Raw genomic sequence first — 19,459 nt, 5'->3', positions numbered from 1 at the left:
TTAAACAAAATTCCATTCTACATGAATCAGGGGTGCTTCTGTTCCTCCCTTAGGTTCTCTACTTCTGTGTCATCAGCTTTTTGAGTTTCTACCTAGTAGTGAGAGAACACAGCTTTCTTTTTGTCTTGGTTTATTTCTTGTCATATGATTCCTTCTGGTTTCATGAGTGTTCCACAAGCATCAGAATTTCATTTTCTTTTTGTAGCTGAATTATAGTAGAATTTATTTTCTATTGCTGTTTTGTTTGTTTCTTTGTTTGCTTTGGTTTTTCAACAGGATTCCTCTGTATAGCCCTGGCTATTTTGGAACTCAATCTGTAGACCAGGCTGGCCTCAAACTGAGTGCTGGGATTACAGGTGTGCACCACCACCACCCGGTGCTGTTTTATTTTTATTAGTTAAACCCTTTAAGATGGGAAAACTCAACAAGCACATGAGAAAATACATTGACGACTATGTCTTCATTGTGCACTCTATCTTAAACTCAACAAGCACATGAGACAATACAGTGACGACTATATCTTCATTGTGTACTCTATCTTAAACTCTCCTCATCTGGAAGTGGAACCAGTTTTCCTCTCATTGCTGTTCTTTCAACACATTTAAAATTAGTGTGCTTGAGTTTCCCACTGCTTGTCCTGGACATAGATTATAAAATGCAGTGCTTTCAGGGTCAGTCAGTGGTGTGAAGCATCAACAGATTAATACCCCAGGAGTCAAGCGTTTCTTCTGGATTGGGAAGAGTCATGACCTCTTCTTAGCCAAAAATAAAATAAAAAAATAAATTGTAGAGCAGCATTAAAAAAATTAGAAAACACTAGTAAAACTTAGGGAGACAAAAGCAGTTGGAATCTACAGGACAGGGCATTTCATCAGGAGACATTATTTTAAGGTGATAAAACCACAAAGTTGTTTCCCTCTGGATCACCAGACCTTCCCTCATGTAGTATTTATACACTGCATTTCACTACATGATGGTAGAGCAGCTTTCTGTCCCTGTGACATCAATAAGGAGAAAGGTTTACTTTTCCTTGTGTTTGTGTTGAAGGTTGCTTTACCTTGCTTCTTTTGACTGTTCATTTTGACTGGAAAGCAGAACAAAGCAGTTTGGAGACAGTGAGCTCCGTCAAGGGCAGGCCCCCACTTGAGCCCCATCTATTTCAAGTTTCATGACTTTCAATGCTTCTGTGGGCTAAAGACTAAGCCTATGGTATATGAGATTTTGGGAGACACTGTTTATTTAAATTATAGCAATCTGGTGTTAGGGGAGGCTGCTCGTTTGTCCTGGCCACCTAAAACCAAAATAATCACACGGAAACTGTATTAACAAAATCACTGCTTGGCCCATTAGCTCTAGCTTCTTATTGGCTAACTCTTACATATTAATTTAACCCATTTCTATTAATCTGTATATCGCTACGTGGCTGTGGCTTACCCGGTAAAGTTTCATTCGACTCCAGCAGGGCTACGTGGTGTCTCTCTGAGTCTGCCTTCCTTTCTCCCAGCATTCAGCTTAGTTTTTTATTACCTACCTATATTCTGCCCTGCGCAGGCCCAAAGCAGTCCTTTATTAACCAATGGTATTCACAGCATCCAGAGGGGTTAAAAGCAGCAATTGAAGGTCCGTTAAAAAAAAAAAAAGGAAAGAAACACTTGTATGCATTTTTCTCTCACTTTGCTCTATATGTGTGTATGTTTGTGTATGCTTCTATATGCCATAAGGGTATGTAGCCTGAAGACAACTTAGTCAATTCTCTCCTTCCTCATGTATGCTTCTGATGTCAAACTTAGGTTGTAAGTCTTGGCATATAAGTTTATCTGCTGAGCCATCTCACTGGTCTCTGGGATTTAATTAAAAATGTTAAAGAGTTGAAGATATTTTGATGAATCATGAGTTGAAAATTATACAGAATGAGTATGTGAGGCAGAACAAAGTGGCTGAGAAAGTGAAGTTGTCACAGTATGTGTTAGCTAGACGATTCCAAGTGATGTTTGAGTTCTGACCAGAAAGAGTAGTCTCCTGGTGGTTATTTTGTCTAGGATCATACTTTAGTATGGGGTAGGTTAACCCTAGAAAAGCCTGCTTTAGACCTCTTCTGCCAGGATTAAAATGCTGGAAAATGACTTGAACAAAACATCTCCATGTAGTCCATTAAAGCTGTGTAAATGTGTTGTCTGTAACAGGAGGAATTCAGGAAGCATGAAGAGTCTGGAGTGTTTTCTCTTGAACTTTGATGTGTTAAACAGAGGTAGCTTTCAGGCTGGAGGTTCAGCGTACCTGCTGCTCATTCGAGAAGTAGAATTCTGAAACCTGTGTGGTGTTGGGTCTCTAAGGAGTCCACACTCTTCTGGCCTCTGCATACAGGAGTGTGCACACAAAGAAGTGCCAGTCAATTCATCTTCAAGTCATAATAGCAATTTAAGGAGTCCTGATTTGTCCATTTCCTTCTTTATCTTTCTGCAATGTTTTATTTCCTTAAGGATGAGGCAGCAGCTCATACAGGTTTAGAGTTGTCTGCTGGTTAGGGAGAACCATCCACTGAGTCATTCCAACACACAGATGTTAAGGTCCACAGATAGGAAATAGTTTCAAAACTATCGCACTTTAGAGTCAGCTGGGGAGTTTTAAAGTTTTGCTTCCAGTCTGACACACCACTTTTCTCTAGTGGCTGGACAGCGTGTCCACAGGTGGATCTCTTGAGTTCAAGGCCCGGCTGGTCTACAAAGTGGGTTCCAGGAAGGGCCTTGAACTCAGAGATCCACCTGCCTCTCTCTTCTATGTGCTTGGATTAAATGCTGCCACTCCCTGGCTTTTTTTTTTTAAATGTATATATGGGTGTTTTGCCTGTATATATGTCTGTGCACAACATGTGTGCCTAGTGCCTGCAGAAGCTGGAAGAGGGTCTTGATCCCCAGAAATTGGAATTATAGATGGTTGTGAGCCACCAGGTGGGTGTCACAATTGAACTTAGGTCTTCTGGAAGAGCAGCCACTCTCCTTAAACATTGAGCCATCAAGCCCATTAGTCAGTTTTAAATGTAGCAGTTATTTGTGTGTAGCTATCAATTATTCAATACACATTATCTTCAGTTGGATCTATTGTTAATATTGTGCTTGAGGCCACTGTGTCTTTGAGAACCTCTGTTTCTTTGTCTTGACAGTATGCAGCACTACCCTTTGGGTTGGCCAAGTGGATAAGAAGGCTACACAGCAAGATTTAACCAACCTTTTTGAGGAGTTTGGACAGATTGAATCTATTAATGTATGTATCTCTTAAGTACTAAAACAGTCTTTTAAAATGGCCCGTTTTCACTTCACTTCCTAATCAAGCCCAATAGTATCTGACTTTGGTAGTGTACATCCTGACAAGTTTTGTTTATTCATTTTTCTGTGTTTACTTTGAAGCTTTTTATCCTTTTCAGTACAGTATCTTACAAAATAGTCATAGGGTTTTATAGCAGGATAGCGCTTAATTCTTAAAAGCATTAAATGTTGGTCAGCAAGATGCCCCCTTTCCTCTCTCTTCCCCTCCCTCTGTTTTACCTGTCAGAATGAAAATGGAGCCGTACATTTCTTTAATAGTAAGTGCTGTGTTCCATAGTCAAGGAACTAATAACATGTATTCAAGATTTCACCTTTATCATGGCTTAATGCAAGCCAAATTAATGCATGAATATGGGGCTAAATAATTAATTGTATATGTATCAATAAACATTTGGCAGTAGAAAGAAAATTAATTTGGTCATCTGCCAAAATCGAATTGTAGAGTTAGTCAGTTGTCATTGTGTTGTTTCAATAGAAGCAAATGTCAGACTGCATTTCCATCCTTCTACTTTCTGTTAAGAAAGGATTTTTCCCTCATAGATGATTCCACCGAGGGGCTGTGCATATGTCTGTATGGTTCACCGACAAGATTCATTTCGGGCTCTTCAGAAACTGAGTTCAGGATCCTATAAAATTGGTTCCAAGGTCATCAAGGTGAGTTTTTGTGGGTAAATTTATGATAGAGTGGCAGCTGCCCTTTTGGCCTCTGTTAGTTACAGTGTTATGTTTTTCATAGGAAAGGTCATATGATCTTATTTTTTGGGACTGTGAGAATGTCCCAGTTCTTCTCTCCCATCTCTCTTCCATTGCTCCTCTGTATGGATCAGACCCTGGGCCTTGACATGTTAAGCACATATTCTTACACTGAGTTTAGACTCAGCCTTATCTTTAATGTTTGTAGCAAGCTTCTGGCTTTAGTATTAGTCAGTTATAATTAGGATTATGTATATACACTAACTTACTAGCCAAAATTTGAGTTTGTTTGTTCCTTAAGTACATACCTATACAAGTCTCTGCCATCTCACACTTCATATAGTTAGAACCTTTTCATATTCACAAGTTTGTCTTTCATTTACTTTTTCTCCCAGCACTTTTTTCTTATATTATTTCTTCTTATTTTATCTAGCCAGCCACCTTGTAGAGTTTATATGCAAGCATTTTCTTTCTTCTAAGTTTTTAAATTGAGAATTCGTGAGGTGTTTTCTCATTGCTTGTGATTGACTCGGAATTTCATTTTGACTTTTTAGAGAGAATGCATTCAGTCAGCTTCTGCACCTAAATTAAAACTCTGAACTCTTTCTGAAGAGTGTGCATGCCCATCTTTTCCCATTTCCTGATAGTTGATGTGTGTAAACTCAGGCATTGCTTATTTATTCTGGCATGGTGTCCAAAGTCTTCTGAAACTTGTGAAAATTAGACTTTGTTTTCTCCAGAAATGAGTTTAGAGTTGGGTAAAAATTGGAAACAGATCTTATATCGAAAATATGATCTCTAGTGCCAATTTAAAACAAGTACTCAAGAAAAACAAGTTTTATTCATATTTGCTTAAATATGATTTTGAATTTTATTTTTATTATAGTATATAATAAAGTATATTGTGATCTTCTTTCTTTTCCTCTTCCCATTCCCAATAGATTGCCTGGGCTTTGAACAAAGGTGTAAAGACGGAATACAAACAGTTCTGGGATGTAGATCTTGGAGTCACATATATACCCTGGGAAAAAGTTAAAGTGGATGATTTGGATGGTTTTGCAGAAGGAGGCATGATAGATCAGGAAACTGTAAATGCTGGTGAGAATATGCTTTTTCTTATTTAAAAATAGGCTTCAGAAGGTTGTAATATAAATGTGTTTAGGGAGGCAGAGTAAACTATGCTTATTCCCTGGATTCAGCTCAAAAAGAAGAGATGGTGCTGTTTCTGACATTGCTTCTTCAGTGTTTTGTGTTTCAGTAGGTGTCAAGGAGCAGTTGAGAAAAGTACTGACTGGAAGCCTGCAAATGTAGCAGTCTTTCCTTTATGACTTAACATTTTTATTATATTTAAGGGAAAGCTTTGTACCATGGAAGCTTTGTTAAAGTAAGCTTGCTTTTTTTTTTTTTTTTTTTCCCATGAGTTTTGAGTGGGAACCGAGGATTTGACGAGCTTTTTGGAGAAATTCCAGAAGATTTCAGATAGAGTTTCATTTTGAGTAGCAGACTCTCATGTGGGCTCAAGTACTGCAGCATAATAATCTTCTGAGACACTTCCTGCATTGTCTATAACCAAATGAGCATATGCCCTGCTCTGTAAAAAGTGGCAGCTTCTGTTTTTCTTTTTATTTTTAAGAATCCTCAGTTATAAATCCACAGTGAGCTACAACCAAAAGGAAATACTCGAATTGATATTTGGGAATGATCCAAAGTATGATATGTTCTTTGTTTCTTCGCATCTTAGCTCTCTTACCAAAACTAGCCTGCTTTCAGGGTAGTTCTCAGGCTTATGAACATACGCAGACATCTTCTTGATGTTGTTGCCTTCTGCTTGGAGATGGCCCTCAGGTAGGAGAACATGTTCTTAGCATGTGCAAGGCCCTTGATTTGAACCCCAGGACCACCCAGATCAACACAGTTTTTTGTTTACTTCTTTGTCCTATGCCTGTTTCCTAGGACAGTCCTTCTTTCAGTTGTCTGAGTTCCTGTTGTGTGACAAGTTGATTCTTCAGGCACTGACATTGTGATAGGGTAACAGAAAGCAGGAATCACCTTTTGCTTGAATGGCACAGGCTCCCATGGCCTATACTCTGCCCTGGAGCCTGACAGTGGTCTGTTCTGAAAAAGGACCTCTGTGGGAACACAGCCTTGCTTGCGTGTATACATATTTTTCAGGACTGCTTCTTCCTCCCCTCCCTCCCTCCCTCCCTCCCTCCCTCCCTCCCTCCCTCCCTCCCTCCCTCCCTCCCTTCCTCCCTCCCCTTCTCATCTCTTCCTTTTCTTCCTTCTTTTCCCCTTTCTCCCTCCCTTCCTTTATTCATAGCAGCAAATATATATATTTAGAACTCAAAAAAACAAAACAAAACCCCAAAACATGTTCTAGTCAAAAGAAATAAATAATAAGAAAAAGAATACTGTATAGGATTTGTGTGTTGGTATAGTCCAGTCGTGGTGGAGCACTTGCCTTCAATCCTATTTCTTGGGAGACAGGTTTCTGTATGGTCTTGAAGCTAGCCTGGTTCACATACCAAATTCCAGGCCAGTCTATATGGTGAAGCCCTGTCTCAGGGAGACAGACTAGGAAGAGAGCTGATCCATGGGAGCATTACATTGTAAGTAGATGTAGATCTGTGGGGGTGGAGCATATATGAGGATTTGAGACATGTATCCACTTTCGGAAGCAGCATGCCAGAACTTAATGAATATGGAACATATAGGAGATTAAGGCAGATACACTGAGAAGCAAAAGTTGACTAGTCATGTTCGTTCTTGGCTCAGAAGAAGACAGAGGACCATGATTGATTTCATGTTGTCCAGGCTGTCCTCCAACTCCTGTCCCCGCACCCCGCCTCCTAAGCACTCAGCCTCAGGCATGTGCCACATGTCCAGCTGATTGCATTTTCTGTTCTTGTCCTCTTTGGAAGATTTATCTGTATTCAGTTAATACTTTGTTAGTTGTGCCTCATAACATACAAAACAGGGCTGGTTTCCCATAATCAGGTGACCTATAATATAAGGTATATTTATTACAGCTTGGTGTTGTCATTTTTAGCTTGTGTGGTATTTTTAGATTTGCCAAGATAGATCGGAAAGGGTTCAGATGGTAATGTAAATGGTGAAAAAAGCTGAAAAGCAGCATTTAAAGGAAATCAATTTCAAATATTTTATTTAGAATGGGAAACTGTGAAAGCCTCAGAACCCGTTAAAGAAACGGTCCAGACTACACAGAGTCCAACTCCAGTTGAGAAGGAGACAGTGGCCACAACACAAGCAGAGGTTTTCCCTCCCCCTGTGGCCATGCTGCAGGTTAGTACTTGCTGACTTCTTAGTCGTACATTTTCGATATCTTATTTGCTGATGTATAACAGTTGGCATCTGTTGTTCACATTAAGACAGAGGTTAAAAATATTCTGCACACACAATGCATTATTATACTAAATGCAAGAATGGTTAATTAGGTGAATAGGGAGCTATAACCCCCTCAGACTTAACAGTATTTTCTTTAGATTTATGCTTTCTGTGCAAGCAAATTTGTATCAATAACATTATTTGATAATTAGATAAAGTTATTTCAGTGAATTTAGTGATACATTTTGAAAGGTCATTGTTGGAAGTGGTAATATTCATACTTAAATGTTTATGCATTAAACATGTCCTATGTGCTAGTGCTAAGTTGTACACTGTTGTAGAAGCTTCTGGGGCTCAGGGTACACCCATGGTAACCATGCAGCTTTCATTGTCATTCGGGGAGCCAGAGACTATAAGAGATGAGATCCTCTGGATAAGAAAGTAGACTGTGGTGGTCAAGAATGTCTGCACCATTGCCTGCCATCTTATGACAGAGCTGAGGGTGTGCCTAGTTGAAGAACTTGGTGGTGAAGAAGTTAGCCAGCATTTGAGCAAGAGCATCACAAGCACAAGAAACCCACACTGAAGGTTACAAGCAGTAGCTTACTCTAGCAGGTGGCTAGAGTCTTGCCTGTAAGCTCAACTCTCAAAGGAACTCACCTTCATTCTGAATGAAGGGAACCACTGGAGGACCATAACCAGAGGAGTGACTTGTAAAGGATTACACTGGATATCGTTTATAGTGTGTAGGCTACACCAAACATGTATAAATGAAGAGATGGCGTGAAAATCCTGTAGCGATATAGGTGTGAGGTGATTGAGTCATGAAGACTAACAAAAGAGAAGTGACAGATAGTAGATGACTTAGAAGGTACAACTAGTGGGGCTTTGTAGACTTGAATTTAGAGTTGTGAAAAAGGAAAGAAAGGGGCTTGGTCCAAGAAATTAAAAATTTGAAGCTATCATTTTTTTGAGACTAGGAAATAAAACATGAGGCGCTGTCTCTTAAGAGTAACAAGTAGTTCATTTTCTGTACGTGTGACCTTTACAGTACTCTTTAAGCAATGAAGCTAAGATGGTGAACTTGGTAACATTTGAGATTCAGGAAAGAAATAAAGCCATGTAAAAGAGAAGTTAGGGCCTTTTTGAAGCCATGACGAATAAAAGATATTTGTGTTAAGATTAGAAAACAAAGTTTGGAGAATTTGGTGCTCATTGAAAGCTGCTACTGTGTGCTTTGTAGAGGCAACCTGGCAGGGTGCTAGTGAGTCTGAAGCCTGAGCCTCAGTGCTTAGCTGAGTTCTCATTAATTTATTTGAATGTAAGAGGAGAGACCTATTGACTCCTACTCTTTAGCCCTAAATTGATTCACAAGTATACAAATAGAGAAACATAAATGTAATGACATTTATTACTTTCCTATTTAAAAGATGTAATTTGCCTTTAGTATGCCAGAATGTAGAAATTACTTCAGGTGGATACACTGACTAACAGACTTTTTTCTGCCCACTAAAGATTCCAGTAGCACCAGCGGTTCCTGCAGTTAGTTTAGTTCCACCAGCGTTTCCTGTGTCAATGCCGGTCCCCCCTCCTGGATTCAGCCCAATCCCTCCACCTCCTTTCCTACGAGCAAGTTTTAACCCTTCACAGCCACCTCCTGGTAAGGAATTTATAGCTTGCTGCTTTAATTCTGTTTAGAATATCATTGATGTTCTCTTTGGGGTCTCAATGCCATAGAGCAATGGTTCTCAGACTTCAGCACACAACAGAACTAGCATGCTGGGTCCATTCTCCCGACCATCCATTAGGCCACATCTTTCAGCAGCTTTTATTTTTACTTACTGTTTCCTCTCATTTAATTTAATAGTGACTCCACCTTTAAAAACTGCAAAGAAGCAGATTTATAATTTGGTCATGTGGTCTGTGGGATCATAAAAATATCATTATAGTGCAGGGTTTATTTACGAACTTAAAACATCATATCCTCTAAAGTTAACAAAATATTTTAACATAGTGGTAAAGAGCATAACGTCTCTATAGTGTTATTTTCTTCTGTGATGGTAGCTTGAGATAGGTTTAGCACTCTCCTTGTGGTCAGCATTCCCACAAAAACATATTGGTTCCCTAGAAGATGACATCCTGATCTGCAGTGCAGAGTGGTCCACAAGCCTTGAACAAGTGAATAAATAAATATGTTATAATCAGAATCACTGCTTCATCTCTCTTATAGAAATCAAGTATTTATAAAAGTTATTTTAAGCAGAGAATATTGCGCAGATCCATCAGCATGGTGTTAGAGTTAATTTGAAGGCTGTGAGGTTTTGCTGTTATAGTGGAGCACTGAGGCCCCGATGTAGAAACCTTTTGTATCACCAACCAGCTCCCAAATAAAGACAAAGAGACTTAGTATTAGTTTTAGGTGCTCGGCCTTATCTTATGCTTGTCCCACTAGCTCTTTTAACTTAATTTAACCTGTTTCTCTTCATCTGCATTTTGCCTAAGGGCTTTTTACAGTTCTTTCATTCTGGATGTCTGACTTATCCTGCTTCTTCAGTGTCTTACTGACTGTTGGCTGCCTGCCTGGCCCCAGGAGTCTCCCTCTCTTTGTCCCTAGGTCTTTTCTCCCTAGAGCCTAGATTCTTCCTCCAGTTTATTCTCTCTGCCCACCAGCCACCTGTCCCTTTACTGCCTAGCTATTAGGTGCCTTAGGCAGGCAAAGCAGTACATTTTTACATCATTAAACAAATGCAGTAGAAACTAATATAACACACCTTTAAATATTATAGTAATATTCCACAGCACAAACAATTGTAACACATCTTGACATAGTTAAAGTAATATTCCACAACATCCGCATTCCTCAGGAGGCTGAAGTAGAATGACTTAGCCCACAGCTGGGTAGCAGAGGAAGACCCCCATGGTAAAACAATAAGAAAATGTGGAAGTAGTTCATTTATAAATCTTGAACCCTTTGATTTAAAGAAATAATTTTCTTTGTGCTGTTTTATTTTGGTCTTTTTTCTCCCATGTAGGTTTTATGCCACCTCCGGTTCCCCCACCTGTGGTACCTCCCCCTGCAATTCCACCAGTAGTACCAACATGTGAGTTACTGATTTACAGAGTCTGTTTTATCCCAGGGAGTCTTAGTGTGTCTGTGCTCATTTCTGTAAAACATTAGTTTCCAACAAATGCATGCTAGAGGATCTGAAAATTAATAGTATCTCAGAAGTTCTTATTCATGTTTCTTCAATTGTCCCAAAATGTCTTTTCATAATCTACTTCCTTTAGTCAAGATTCACAGACTGTCCTCCCATCACGGCGGTTTTGCTGTGTTTATTTTAAACATCTTGTTTAGTGCCATCCTGCCCAGGTCTCCCTTCTGGTTCATAGTTCTTCATGACTACTGAGCCGTTCCTCTCCAGATACAAGATTCCTGGAAGGGGGAAGTTAGTGCTTAGATTATAGATGACCCTTTTTCCTCATAAGAATACAAGCAATACTTAGTAGACTTGCATTCTGTCAAACCAGTGTCTTTTTGTCCATTTTTAAACAAAACATAATATTTTTATAGCAGTTTCAGAATTATGACAAAATCAAGCAGAAAGTACAGAAATTACTTGTATGCCCCATCCCTGCTCGTACAGACGTTGTCTTATCATCATCCTCCCAGAGCAAGACCTAGTTAGAGTAGATGAATTTGTATTTTCATTATTACTCAAGTACATAATTTACATTAGGGTTTGTTTACACTTGATATTTTCTTACATATTTAATAATGTTAAGATCGATGAGGGTATTTGGGTATTGGAACTTCACTGTTCAAAATGCTTATCTGTTTATTTTTAATTATGTTTTTATTTATTGTTGGTTAAATCTGTCATTGGTTACAAAGTGGTTATCTTTCTAAATAGTACTTTCATTGTTAGGGTTTTTTTTGTTGTTGTTGTTTTTAAATATAAAGAAAATTTACCAGCTGGTGGTGATTAGATCCCTTGAGGCATAGCGCACAGGAGAATCAGGGTAGATGTCATACCTTTTCCCTAATGGCCAGCGTACATAGTGCAGTGTGGGTGTGACCTGAGCAGAGAGGGTTTCTGTCATTTTTCTTCTTTTATCCTCCTCCCCCCCCCACTGCCCTTCCTTTCTTCATTTTTTTAATCTGTGTTTTCATGGATTAATAGATTCCTTCCCATCAGTTGTATTCTTTGTTCTTTTGACAGTCAAATGGTTTTACCTTAGTGTATGTTGCTTCTCTGTGTCTTGGAGTTAGCTACCCTTAGCTTCTGAGAGGGTCTCAGGATTTTCAGCTTGATTGTCTCCAACTCATACTATATCTTCCACTGGAGCATGAACCAGACACATCTCGTAATGCAGGATGACATCCAGAGACCACAGTCTGGCTACTAGGTTAGTTATGTTTGCTCTGAGGATTTTGTTGGATGAAAAAATTCTCAGGGAATAAAACTAGGAAGTAGTCATTTGAGTAGAGAAATTATAAGTGTATGCTATAAAATAGCTTCAAGTAGAAGTTACAACACATTTTACTTAGCTATGTTTTCATATTTCTGTCTGCTATCATACTGAAATGATAACATGTATACTTACCTTCTCCCTTGCAGTGTAAACCTACAGAGTCATAGACACTGGCAATAGAAAACCAGATGGTACTACCATCCAGACTCCTCCCTCTATCTTCAGAATGTGTGTGCTTACTGACGTCCTGCTGACCTCAGGGATTACAAAAACAAGCATTGTAGACATCTAGTTAGCTTTTAATTTTCTATTTCCTTTTACCTGTTACAAAACACAGGGCTTCTAAGAACCATTTAGTAATTTGAGCAATCCCACTTTAAAAATTAGATTCCAAAAGACCTTTCATGAGACTACATATAATAGAGATGTTTGCTAATTTCTTAAATTCTAAATCTGCTTGCCTTACATTTTAAAATGTTTTCCTTCATTATTTAGGTACCTTTCAAATCTTTCTGAAAATTACAATATTCAAAAGTTGTTTTTAAATTCATTACTCTAAAGAGGCTCGTGCTGTATATAGCCCGTCTCTCAATAATTATAGTTCCCAAACCTGGGATCCATTGCTGCATACATAGAATTTCGCTATTCTTCCTGCCTCACTTAGTTCCCATAATTCCTGTTCATGATCATAGGTGATTTTTGTCCCAGTATAATATCTCTGTAGTATACTGACAGTTTGTCCAAATAATTCTCAAAGTGAAAAGGGGAGAAGGGACACCTTTGCTTACAGTCTCCAAGTATGACTCAACAGTTTTCCATATGACGTACCCTGAGCGAGAACTTGTGGTTCTGCCTTTTAGTATATAGATGGCATACACATGTGGAGAGTTTTCGCCAACTGTTTTGGAACAGAATGTTTATAACATTACATTTACAGTTCACCTTTCCTAACCTTGTTTGATGAAGGTACTCAATATATAAGGGATCTCTTCCCCAACATACTGTAGTTTGAAGAAGATTGGTCAGACTTTCATTCCGATATCTACTTGTCTGTTCTGCCAATCATTTCTGTATATTTTGCATTCTCTTAGCTGACCTTCTTAGAAAATTAGTTTTTTGTGTTACTAGGATATACTTTTTTCCCCCTGTACTATCATACCCTTTTGGTGAAAACATTTCTTAAGATATTTTTCTCTGTTTTGAAAAAGTGAAGCATTGTAAATAGAACTGAGGCTCTTCATTATGAGCATTGGTTATCATATAACATGCTTGGTTAACAGAGATGCCACTAAGTAAATCACTCATGCTGCCAGATAGCTTACAAATTAAGTCTGAAATAAATTTTTCTCCTGTTTAAACAGCTTTAGTGCAACCACCATTGTCCATGACCCCAGAAAATGTGAAAGATGTTGGATTTGGTAGCCTTGTCTTACCAGGTGGTTCTGTTGCCAGCAATCTTGCTCCTTCAACTCTTCCAGCTGGAAATGTTTTTAATCCTCCCAATAAAGCAGAGCCTGAAGACAAAGTACCTCACCTTGCAGAACACCAGATTCCTTCTGGTGAGAACACCAGACCAGGTAAAACAAAACCCTAGACATAAAATTAATCTCGTAATTATTTTTCTGAAGATTAGTGCTAAATTTTTACGTGTTACGTATGTGAAAGTGTTAGTGCCCTTTTTTCACAGGGATCACTCACTGTGTTCTCTCCGTGCTCTGCAGTTGTCAGTTTCAGAAGTGACATTCTAAAAGGTTGGCCATAGCTCAGTGGTAGTTGCTTGCCTAGCTTGCACAAGGCCCCTTATTTTAATGCCCAGTGTTATTAAGACGGTCACAAATTACATTCTATTCAGAATAATACTGGGTTTTAGGCCTTTTCATTAGACCCAGCCCTCACCCTTCTGAGGCCTATGGTGCTGTCCCTGGGTATTATGGTCAGAATAAGATTTCAAATTGTTTATTTACAGGAAGACAAGGATCAGCAGTAGGGATGAATAACAGATACTGTACCAGAGTGTCATCCAGCTAGAAATGGTGTTTCAAAGCATTAAGTAATTTTTAATAGAGTCCCATTATTTGGTATCTTTTTTGTTTTTTTGAGACAAGGTTTCTCTGTAGCTTTGAAACCTGTCCTGGAACTAGCTCTCATAGACCAGACTGGCCTCAAACTCATAAGAGATCTGCCTGCCTCTGCCTCCCGAGTGCTGGGATTAAAGTCGTGCGCCACCACTGCCTAGTCCCATTGTTTGGTATCTTAATCACATGCAAAAAAATCTGACATTTTTGTTTGAAAAGATTTGTGCAGAGTATTTTGTTTTAATATGTGAATTTCACTCCGTGTGCTGTTAATAATCTTAGGTCTGATGTTCATCCTGTATCTGGTAAAGTGTGATTCTTTGATATAATTTGCAGAAATTATAGCATTAATAATATATTTCCTTTTTATAACAGTAACTGTTACTTCAAATGATTTCTTTTCTTTCTCTTTTAGTGATTCCAAATGATATTCCCAGTAGTGCTGCAATGCTAGCACAGCCACCTGGCCCTGCAAACACCTCTGGGATCCTGTGCGTGCAGAGACCAAATGTGTCAAGTAATTCTGAAATTCTGGGGGTTCGGCCAGCTAATGTTTCCAGTAGTGCTGCAATTATCGGAGCACAGCCACCAAATATTCTAAATAACTCTGGAATTTTGGGCATGCAGCCACCAAATGTGTCGAGTGGCTCTGGACTTCTTGGAGTTCTGCCTCCAAATTTGCCTAACAACTCTGGACTTGTAGGACTACAGCCACCAAATGTTACAAATCCTGCTGGACTTTTGGGAACACAACCACCGATTGGACCTCAAAATTTACCTCCCTTAACTATCCCAGCTCAAAGGATGCCTGCATTGCCAATGTTGGATATCCGTCCAGGACTAATACCACAGGCTCCTGGACCAAGATTCCCTTTACTACAGCCTGGAATTCCCCCACAACGGGGTATCCCTCCCCCATCGGTACTTGATGCACCTCTTCATCCGCCACCCCGTGGACCTTTTCCTCCAGGAGATCTTTTCAGTCAGCCAGAAAGACCTTTTCTGGCTCCTGGAAGACCAAGTCTAGACAATGTTCCCAACCCAGATAAGCGAATACCACTTGGGAATGACAGTATTCAGCAGGAAGGGGATAGAGACTACCGGTTTCCTCCTGTAGAAACAAGGGAGGGCATTACTAGACCTCCCCCAGTGGATGTTAGGGATGTTGTTGGGCGACCTGTAGACCCCAGAGAAGGTCCTGGAAGGCCTCCATTAGATGGTAGGGATCACTTTGGAAGACCTCCTGTGGACATGAGAGAGAATCTTGTGAGACCAGGTCTAGATCATCTTGGTAGAAGAGATCACTTTGGCTTTCCCCCAGAGAAACCTTGGGGGCATAGAGATTTTGATGAGAGAGAGCATCGAGTTTTGCCTGTCTTTGGTGGTCCAAAAGGCTTGCATGAAGAGAGAGGTAGATTTCGGCCTGGAAATTACCGATTTGATCCTAGAAGTGGTCCTTGGAACAGGGGATTTGGACAAGAAGTTCACAGAGATTTCGATGACCGCAGAAGACCCTGGGAGAGGCAAAGGGATAGGGATGACAGAGATTTTGATTTCTGCAGAGAAATGAATGGAAATCGTCTTGGACGAGATAGAATTCAAAACACTTGGGTCCCCCCTCCTCATGCTCGGGTTTTTGATTATTTCGAAGGGGCCACTTCTCAACGAAAAGGCGATAATGTGCCTCAAGTTAACGGTGAAAATACAGAGAGACATGTTCAGCCACCGCCCTTACCAGTACAGAAGGACCCTGAACTCTATGACAAACTGGCATCTGCAGGTGACGTAGACAAGGAGGAGAGCGGCACAGTTGCTGATGTAGAAAGTGAAGCAGTGGTGGTAGAGAGCACAGAGACTGAGGGGACATAACCATCGCTCAGTAGGTAAAAGAACCCTTTTGTAAAGTTGTCATCTCTAAGAGGGTAATGGCTGACTGCACCAGAGTTGTTCACGTTTACCTGCCAGAACTAAGTTAATCTGATGTTCATGTTCACCTCTCTTAAAATAATTGTACACTGACCTGTGTAGACATTGTTCTTAATATGAACATGGTAGGGAAACATTTTTTATTTTTCTGATAAAGTATAAATGTTGCCCCAGATTCTTTTAACGTCAAGGAGATGCTAACAGCTTCGGAGACTTCCTATGGAAGAGAGGGTTTTAGACACTGTCATTGGGTTGGTTATGATAATGACATATTTCAGAACAGCAAGGTGTGGCATATATTCTCCATATCTCTAGGCTGCTGCAGGATTTTAAGGTAACAAACAAAGCTGTGACATTTTATGCAAGGACTGGCTCTAGATTCTTGAGGAGCATAATACAGAGATTTTAAGAAGTGATTTTGTGAAAATCTCTACTCTGGTCTCTGTACTCCAAAGTAAGTGTGTGTGATTTGTTCCTCATGCTGCAGTGAGTAAAAAAGAAAAAAAAAGCAAACAACATAAATATTAAACTACGTTTCAATGTTGGGTGAATTTTGTTTTTAGATGCCAATAAAACTTGTTTGATAACAGTGTTCTAGGAATTGTATTTTTTTAACCTGCAAATTCTTAAAACTGAATTGTTAGTAGCATGCACTCAGCTGTGGAAGTTTCCCATTGCCATCTAACAGCAGTGAAGAGTGATGTGGTGGTAAAAGCCTGTACTTTATATAAAAACCATGCAGTCTGATTAATGTGTCTGCAATATCTATGTATATTTATTGTGTAAGCCATCTAGTTTTTCTTTCTCTGAATGTCTGTTTCTTTGCTCGTACAGAGAAAAAGGGTAGAATGTTTTTTAAAAGTTAAATAAGAAACTCTTTAAAACTTGATAGAAAATTGGAAACATTGGATAAAATAACATTGCTCATCATTATAGCTTTTAATCTTGATAAATGTGAAGAAATTAGAAATATATTGTCAGAGAGGCAGTTCTGCAGTGCTTTGTTCAGTAGAGCTGAGCACGCCGCCAGGTGCAGCATGCAGTCAGATTTCACGTCAGTGCTTCCAGTCTTTCACACTCTGTCTATTGTCTGTGTGGATAATACCGTCCTCAAGGAGTTTAGCTCACCTGCCTGCCCTGAGTTTCTTGATTGCAGAGTGTGTACTGTATTGATGGACTTAAGAGATTTTAATATACCAGGAATAAAGTGTCCATCGTATGTTTTGTGGGCTCTGGGTAGCATTGTTTAGACAAGACCGAGATAAACTGAGTAGGGGATTCAGGTTTGGCTTCTTGTTTGCGTTTGCCCTTAAGTTTCATTTATTTGCTGTTTTCTTTTGTGTTTTCTACATATAGTTTATACATGTAAAATAAAAAAAGCCATCGGCATATTTTAGTTTCTAGTGGAAAGCTTTCGTGTGATTGTGTGAGCAGTCTTTTCTAGCAGCTCAGCATATGCTCTGTCTCCAGCTCCTGTGCCGTGGCAGAGCACACCAGCCATTTTAAATGAGATTTGTTTATGTACATTTCTGATGATCTAGAGAGCTATAACTTTTGTGATCAAAAATTGTCTTTTTCTTACACGGTCTAAATACAGATAGCAGGTTATTTGGGGAAAGTAGGTAAGAGTAGAAGTATTTAAATGTTTAGTTCCAAAGTAATTCAGTCAGTAGTTTGATTTTTATTTCAGGTCTTTCCCTTTGGATAGAACAGATATTCAGGAAAGACTGACTTTGACCTTAAGGAAATGATACTGAGCATAGTTTCTCAGAATGACTTTAGTTCCATTTGCTCTGATCAAAATTAATGGATGGTTGGTTCAAGTTAAGTAGCAGTATAAATAAGACTTGTTAGCGATTTTTTTTAAAAAAAACTTCTAAGCCTTTGACCTTCTTGTGGGGGTGCTCGAGTTTATGTTGCATTTGCGCTTGTTTGAAGGTTCTAGAAAGTACAAGTTAACCTGTGTCAGTTTGAGTGTGTTTGGGGACTCTTGTATGATTTAAAAGAAATGGCAATGATGTTTTCCCCCCTTTCCCCTGTCTAGTTATATAATGTTAAGGAAGGAAATACCCAGCCTTGTTTACCGAACTAGGATTTCCTTCACCAGTTTGTAAACACTCGAGAAAAATTAGTTGCTGTATTTTGATGAGTTTGGCTTAGGACCTGCCCCATTTTGTATGCCTTTGTTGACACTTCTGTCACTAGAATGCTACCAGTTGGAAGTATGTGAGAAGTGACCCAACCACTTAATTCAGTGTTTTGTGGTTTTGCAGATAGTACCATAGGAGACAGAGTCACATAGCTATATAGGGTTTGTTTGTTGCTGGGGACCAACCCCTGGCCAGTTGCATGCTGGGGGTTCTCCCATTGAGATATACTCCAGAGCCCCATGTAGTTTTAATATGATGCCATACTCTTCTTTGTAATTTAGCACACTGAATTACTTATTTTTTTAAACGTGTATTTAATGTATTTCATTAAGCATGAGCTCCGTTCTTAGCATTAGTGTGTGTACTGCAGTTGGTAACTGCTACAGTGCATAAAAACATGTAACAATGTCATCTGGATCTTCAGCATTCGGGGTAGGCTGCTCATTTTAGGTCATTGTAGGTAGGTAAAGAATCTGAAGTCATGCCAGGCGGTGGTGGCGCACTCCTTTAATCCCAGCACTCGGGAGGCAGAGGCAGGCGGATCTCTGTGAGTTCGAGGCCAGCCTGGTCTACAAGAGCTAGTTCCAGGACAGGCTCTAAAAAAGCTGCAGAGAAACCCTGTCTCGAAAAACCAAAAAAAAAAAAAAAAAAAAAAAAAAAAAAAAAAAAAAAAAGGAATCTGAAGTCATTTGGAAGATCCAGTAGTATAAATGGCCCATTTAAAACTCAAGGTAATTTCCCATGACTGTAAAATAATTCCTGACTCAGAGATATTTTGAGTTAAAAGGGTCAAAGAGTCAAAGAAAAAGGAGACTAAGTAGAAGGCAGACAGTTTAATGAAGGTATACTGGTGAGTGGATTTGGTACACAGACGGATGCTGAGTGAGTGACTCCAAGAATATTAGATTTTCCTCACTGTGTATTCAGGTAGGCATGGCCTTTGAACCCTTGGCATTTTATATTCAATTAAAATATTTTTGCTGTATCTCATGTGCCTTTATATTAATAAGACATTGCTTACTAGGTACTGTGTTAACAGTAAAATATTTCAGTACCTTTTAGATTTTTTCCTTTACAAACAAGTTATTTTACTTACATACTGCAGAAGGTAAGAGCAAATAACTGTAATTCATTTTTAAGGTAGGCAGATGAAACACTCATTTAATCACAGATGATGTAGAGTGGCATAGAATTTTGTTTTTCCTAAGTGTTCTTGCTGTGGTTTTTATATAAAATACAGCATCTTTTAAACCATGTGAACTGTGGGCACTGAGAAATTAATGTTTACGTCTAAAGAAAAAATTCTAAGTTTAATGGGGGGAGGGTTAGTAATGATATTTTGATCAATACACCTTTGTGAAGGCTGACATTAAAATCAGTAATGGCATACTTTAATGTAGGCACACACAGAAATTTATTTGTAGCATACTCCCTATGGATCCCCACTTTCTAGGAAGTGTTCACAGTCACCTCT

The 19,459-nt window shown here is 39.2% G+C and overlaps 1 protein-coding gene across 6 annotated transcripts in view; it reads left to right on the top strand.

Annotated features, from left to right (window-relative positions):
• Scaf8 (SR-related CTD associated factor 8) overlaps positions 1 to 19,459 on the top strand; it is a 192,482-nt gene that overhangs the window by 72,002 nt on the left and 101,021 nt on the right. For 3 of the 6 annotated variants that reach the window (XM_038338855.2, XM_038338854.2, XM_038338852.2), the window contains 8 exons: positions 3,161 to 3,261; positions 3,864 to 3,977; positions 4,958 to 5,114; positions 7,186 to 7,319; positions 8,877 to 9,021; positions 10,394 to 10,462; positions 13,196 to 13,411; positions 14,325 to 16,427. In XM_038338855.2, the coding sequence (XP_038194783.1) occupies positions 3,161 to 3,261; positions 3,864 to 3,977; positions 4,958 to 5,114; positions 7,186 to 7,319; positions 8,877 to 9,021; positions 10,394 to 10,462; positions 13,196 to 13,411; positions 14,325 to 15,778 (2,390 nt within the window). In that variant the 3' untranslated portion in view covers positions 15,779 to 16,427. Of the gene's footprint in view, positions 1 to 3,160; positions 3,262 to 3,863; positions 3,978 to 4,957; positions 5,115 to 7,185; positions 7,320 to 8,876; positions 9,022 to 10,393; positions 10,463 to 13,195; positions 13,412 to 14,324; positions 16,428 to 19,459 lie in introns of those variants that run through there. The other 3 variants (XR_005286507.1, XM_038338853.1, XM_038338856.2) reach the window with 2 other exon arrangements.

The sequence above is a fragment of the Arvicola amphibius genome, chromosome 8, assembly GCF_903992535.2.
Source record: "Arvicola amphibius chromosome 8, mArvAmp1.2, whole genome shotgun sequence".
Lineage (NCBI taxonomy): Eukaryota > Metazoa > Chordata > Mammalia > Rodentia > Cricetidae > Arvicola > Arvicola amphibius.
This window is presented reverse-complemented; position numbering and strand designations above follow the sequence as displayed.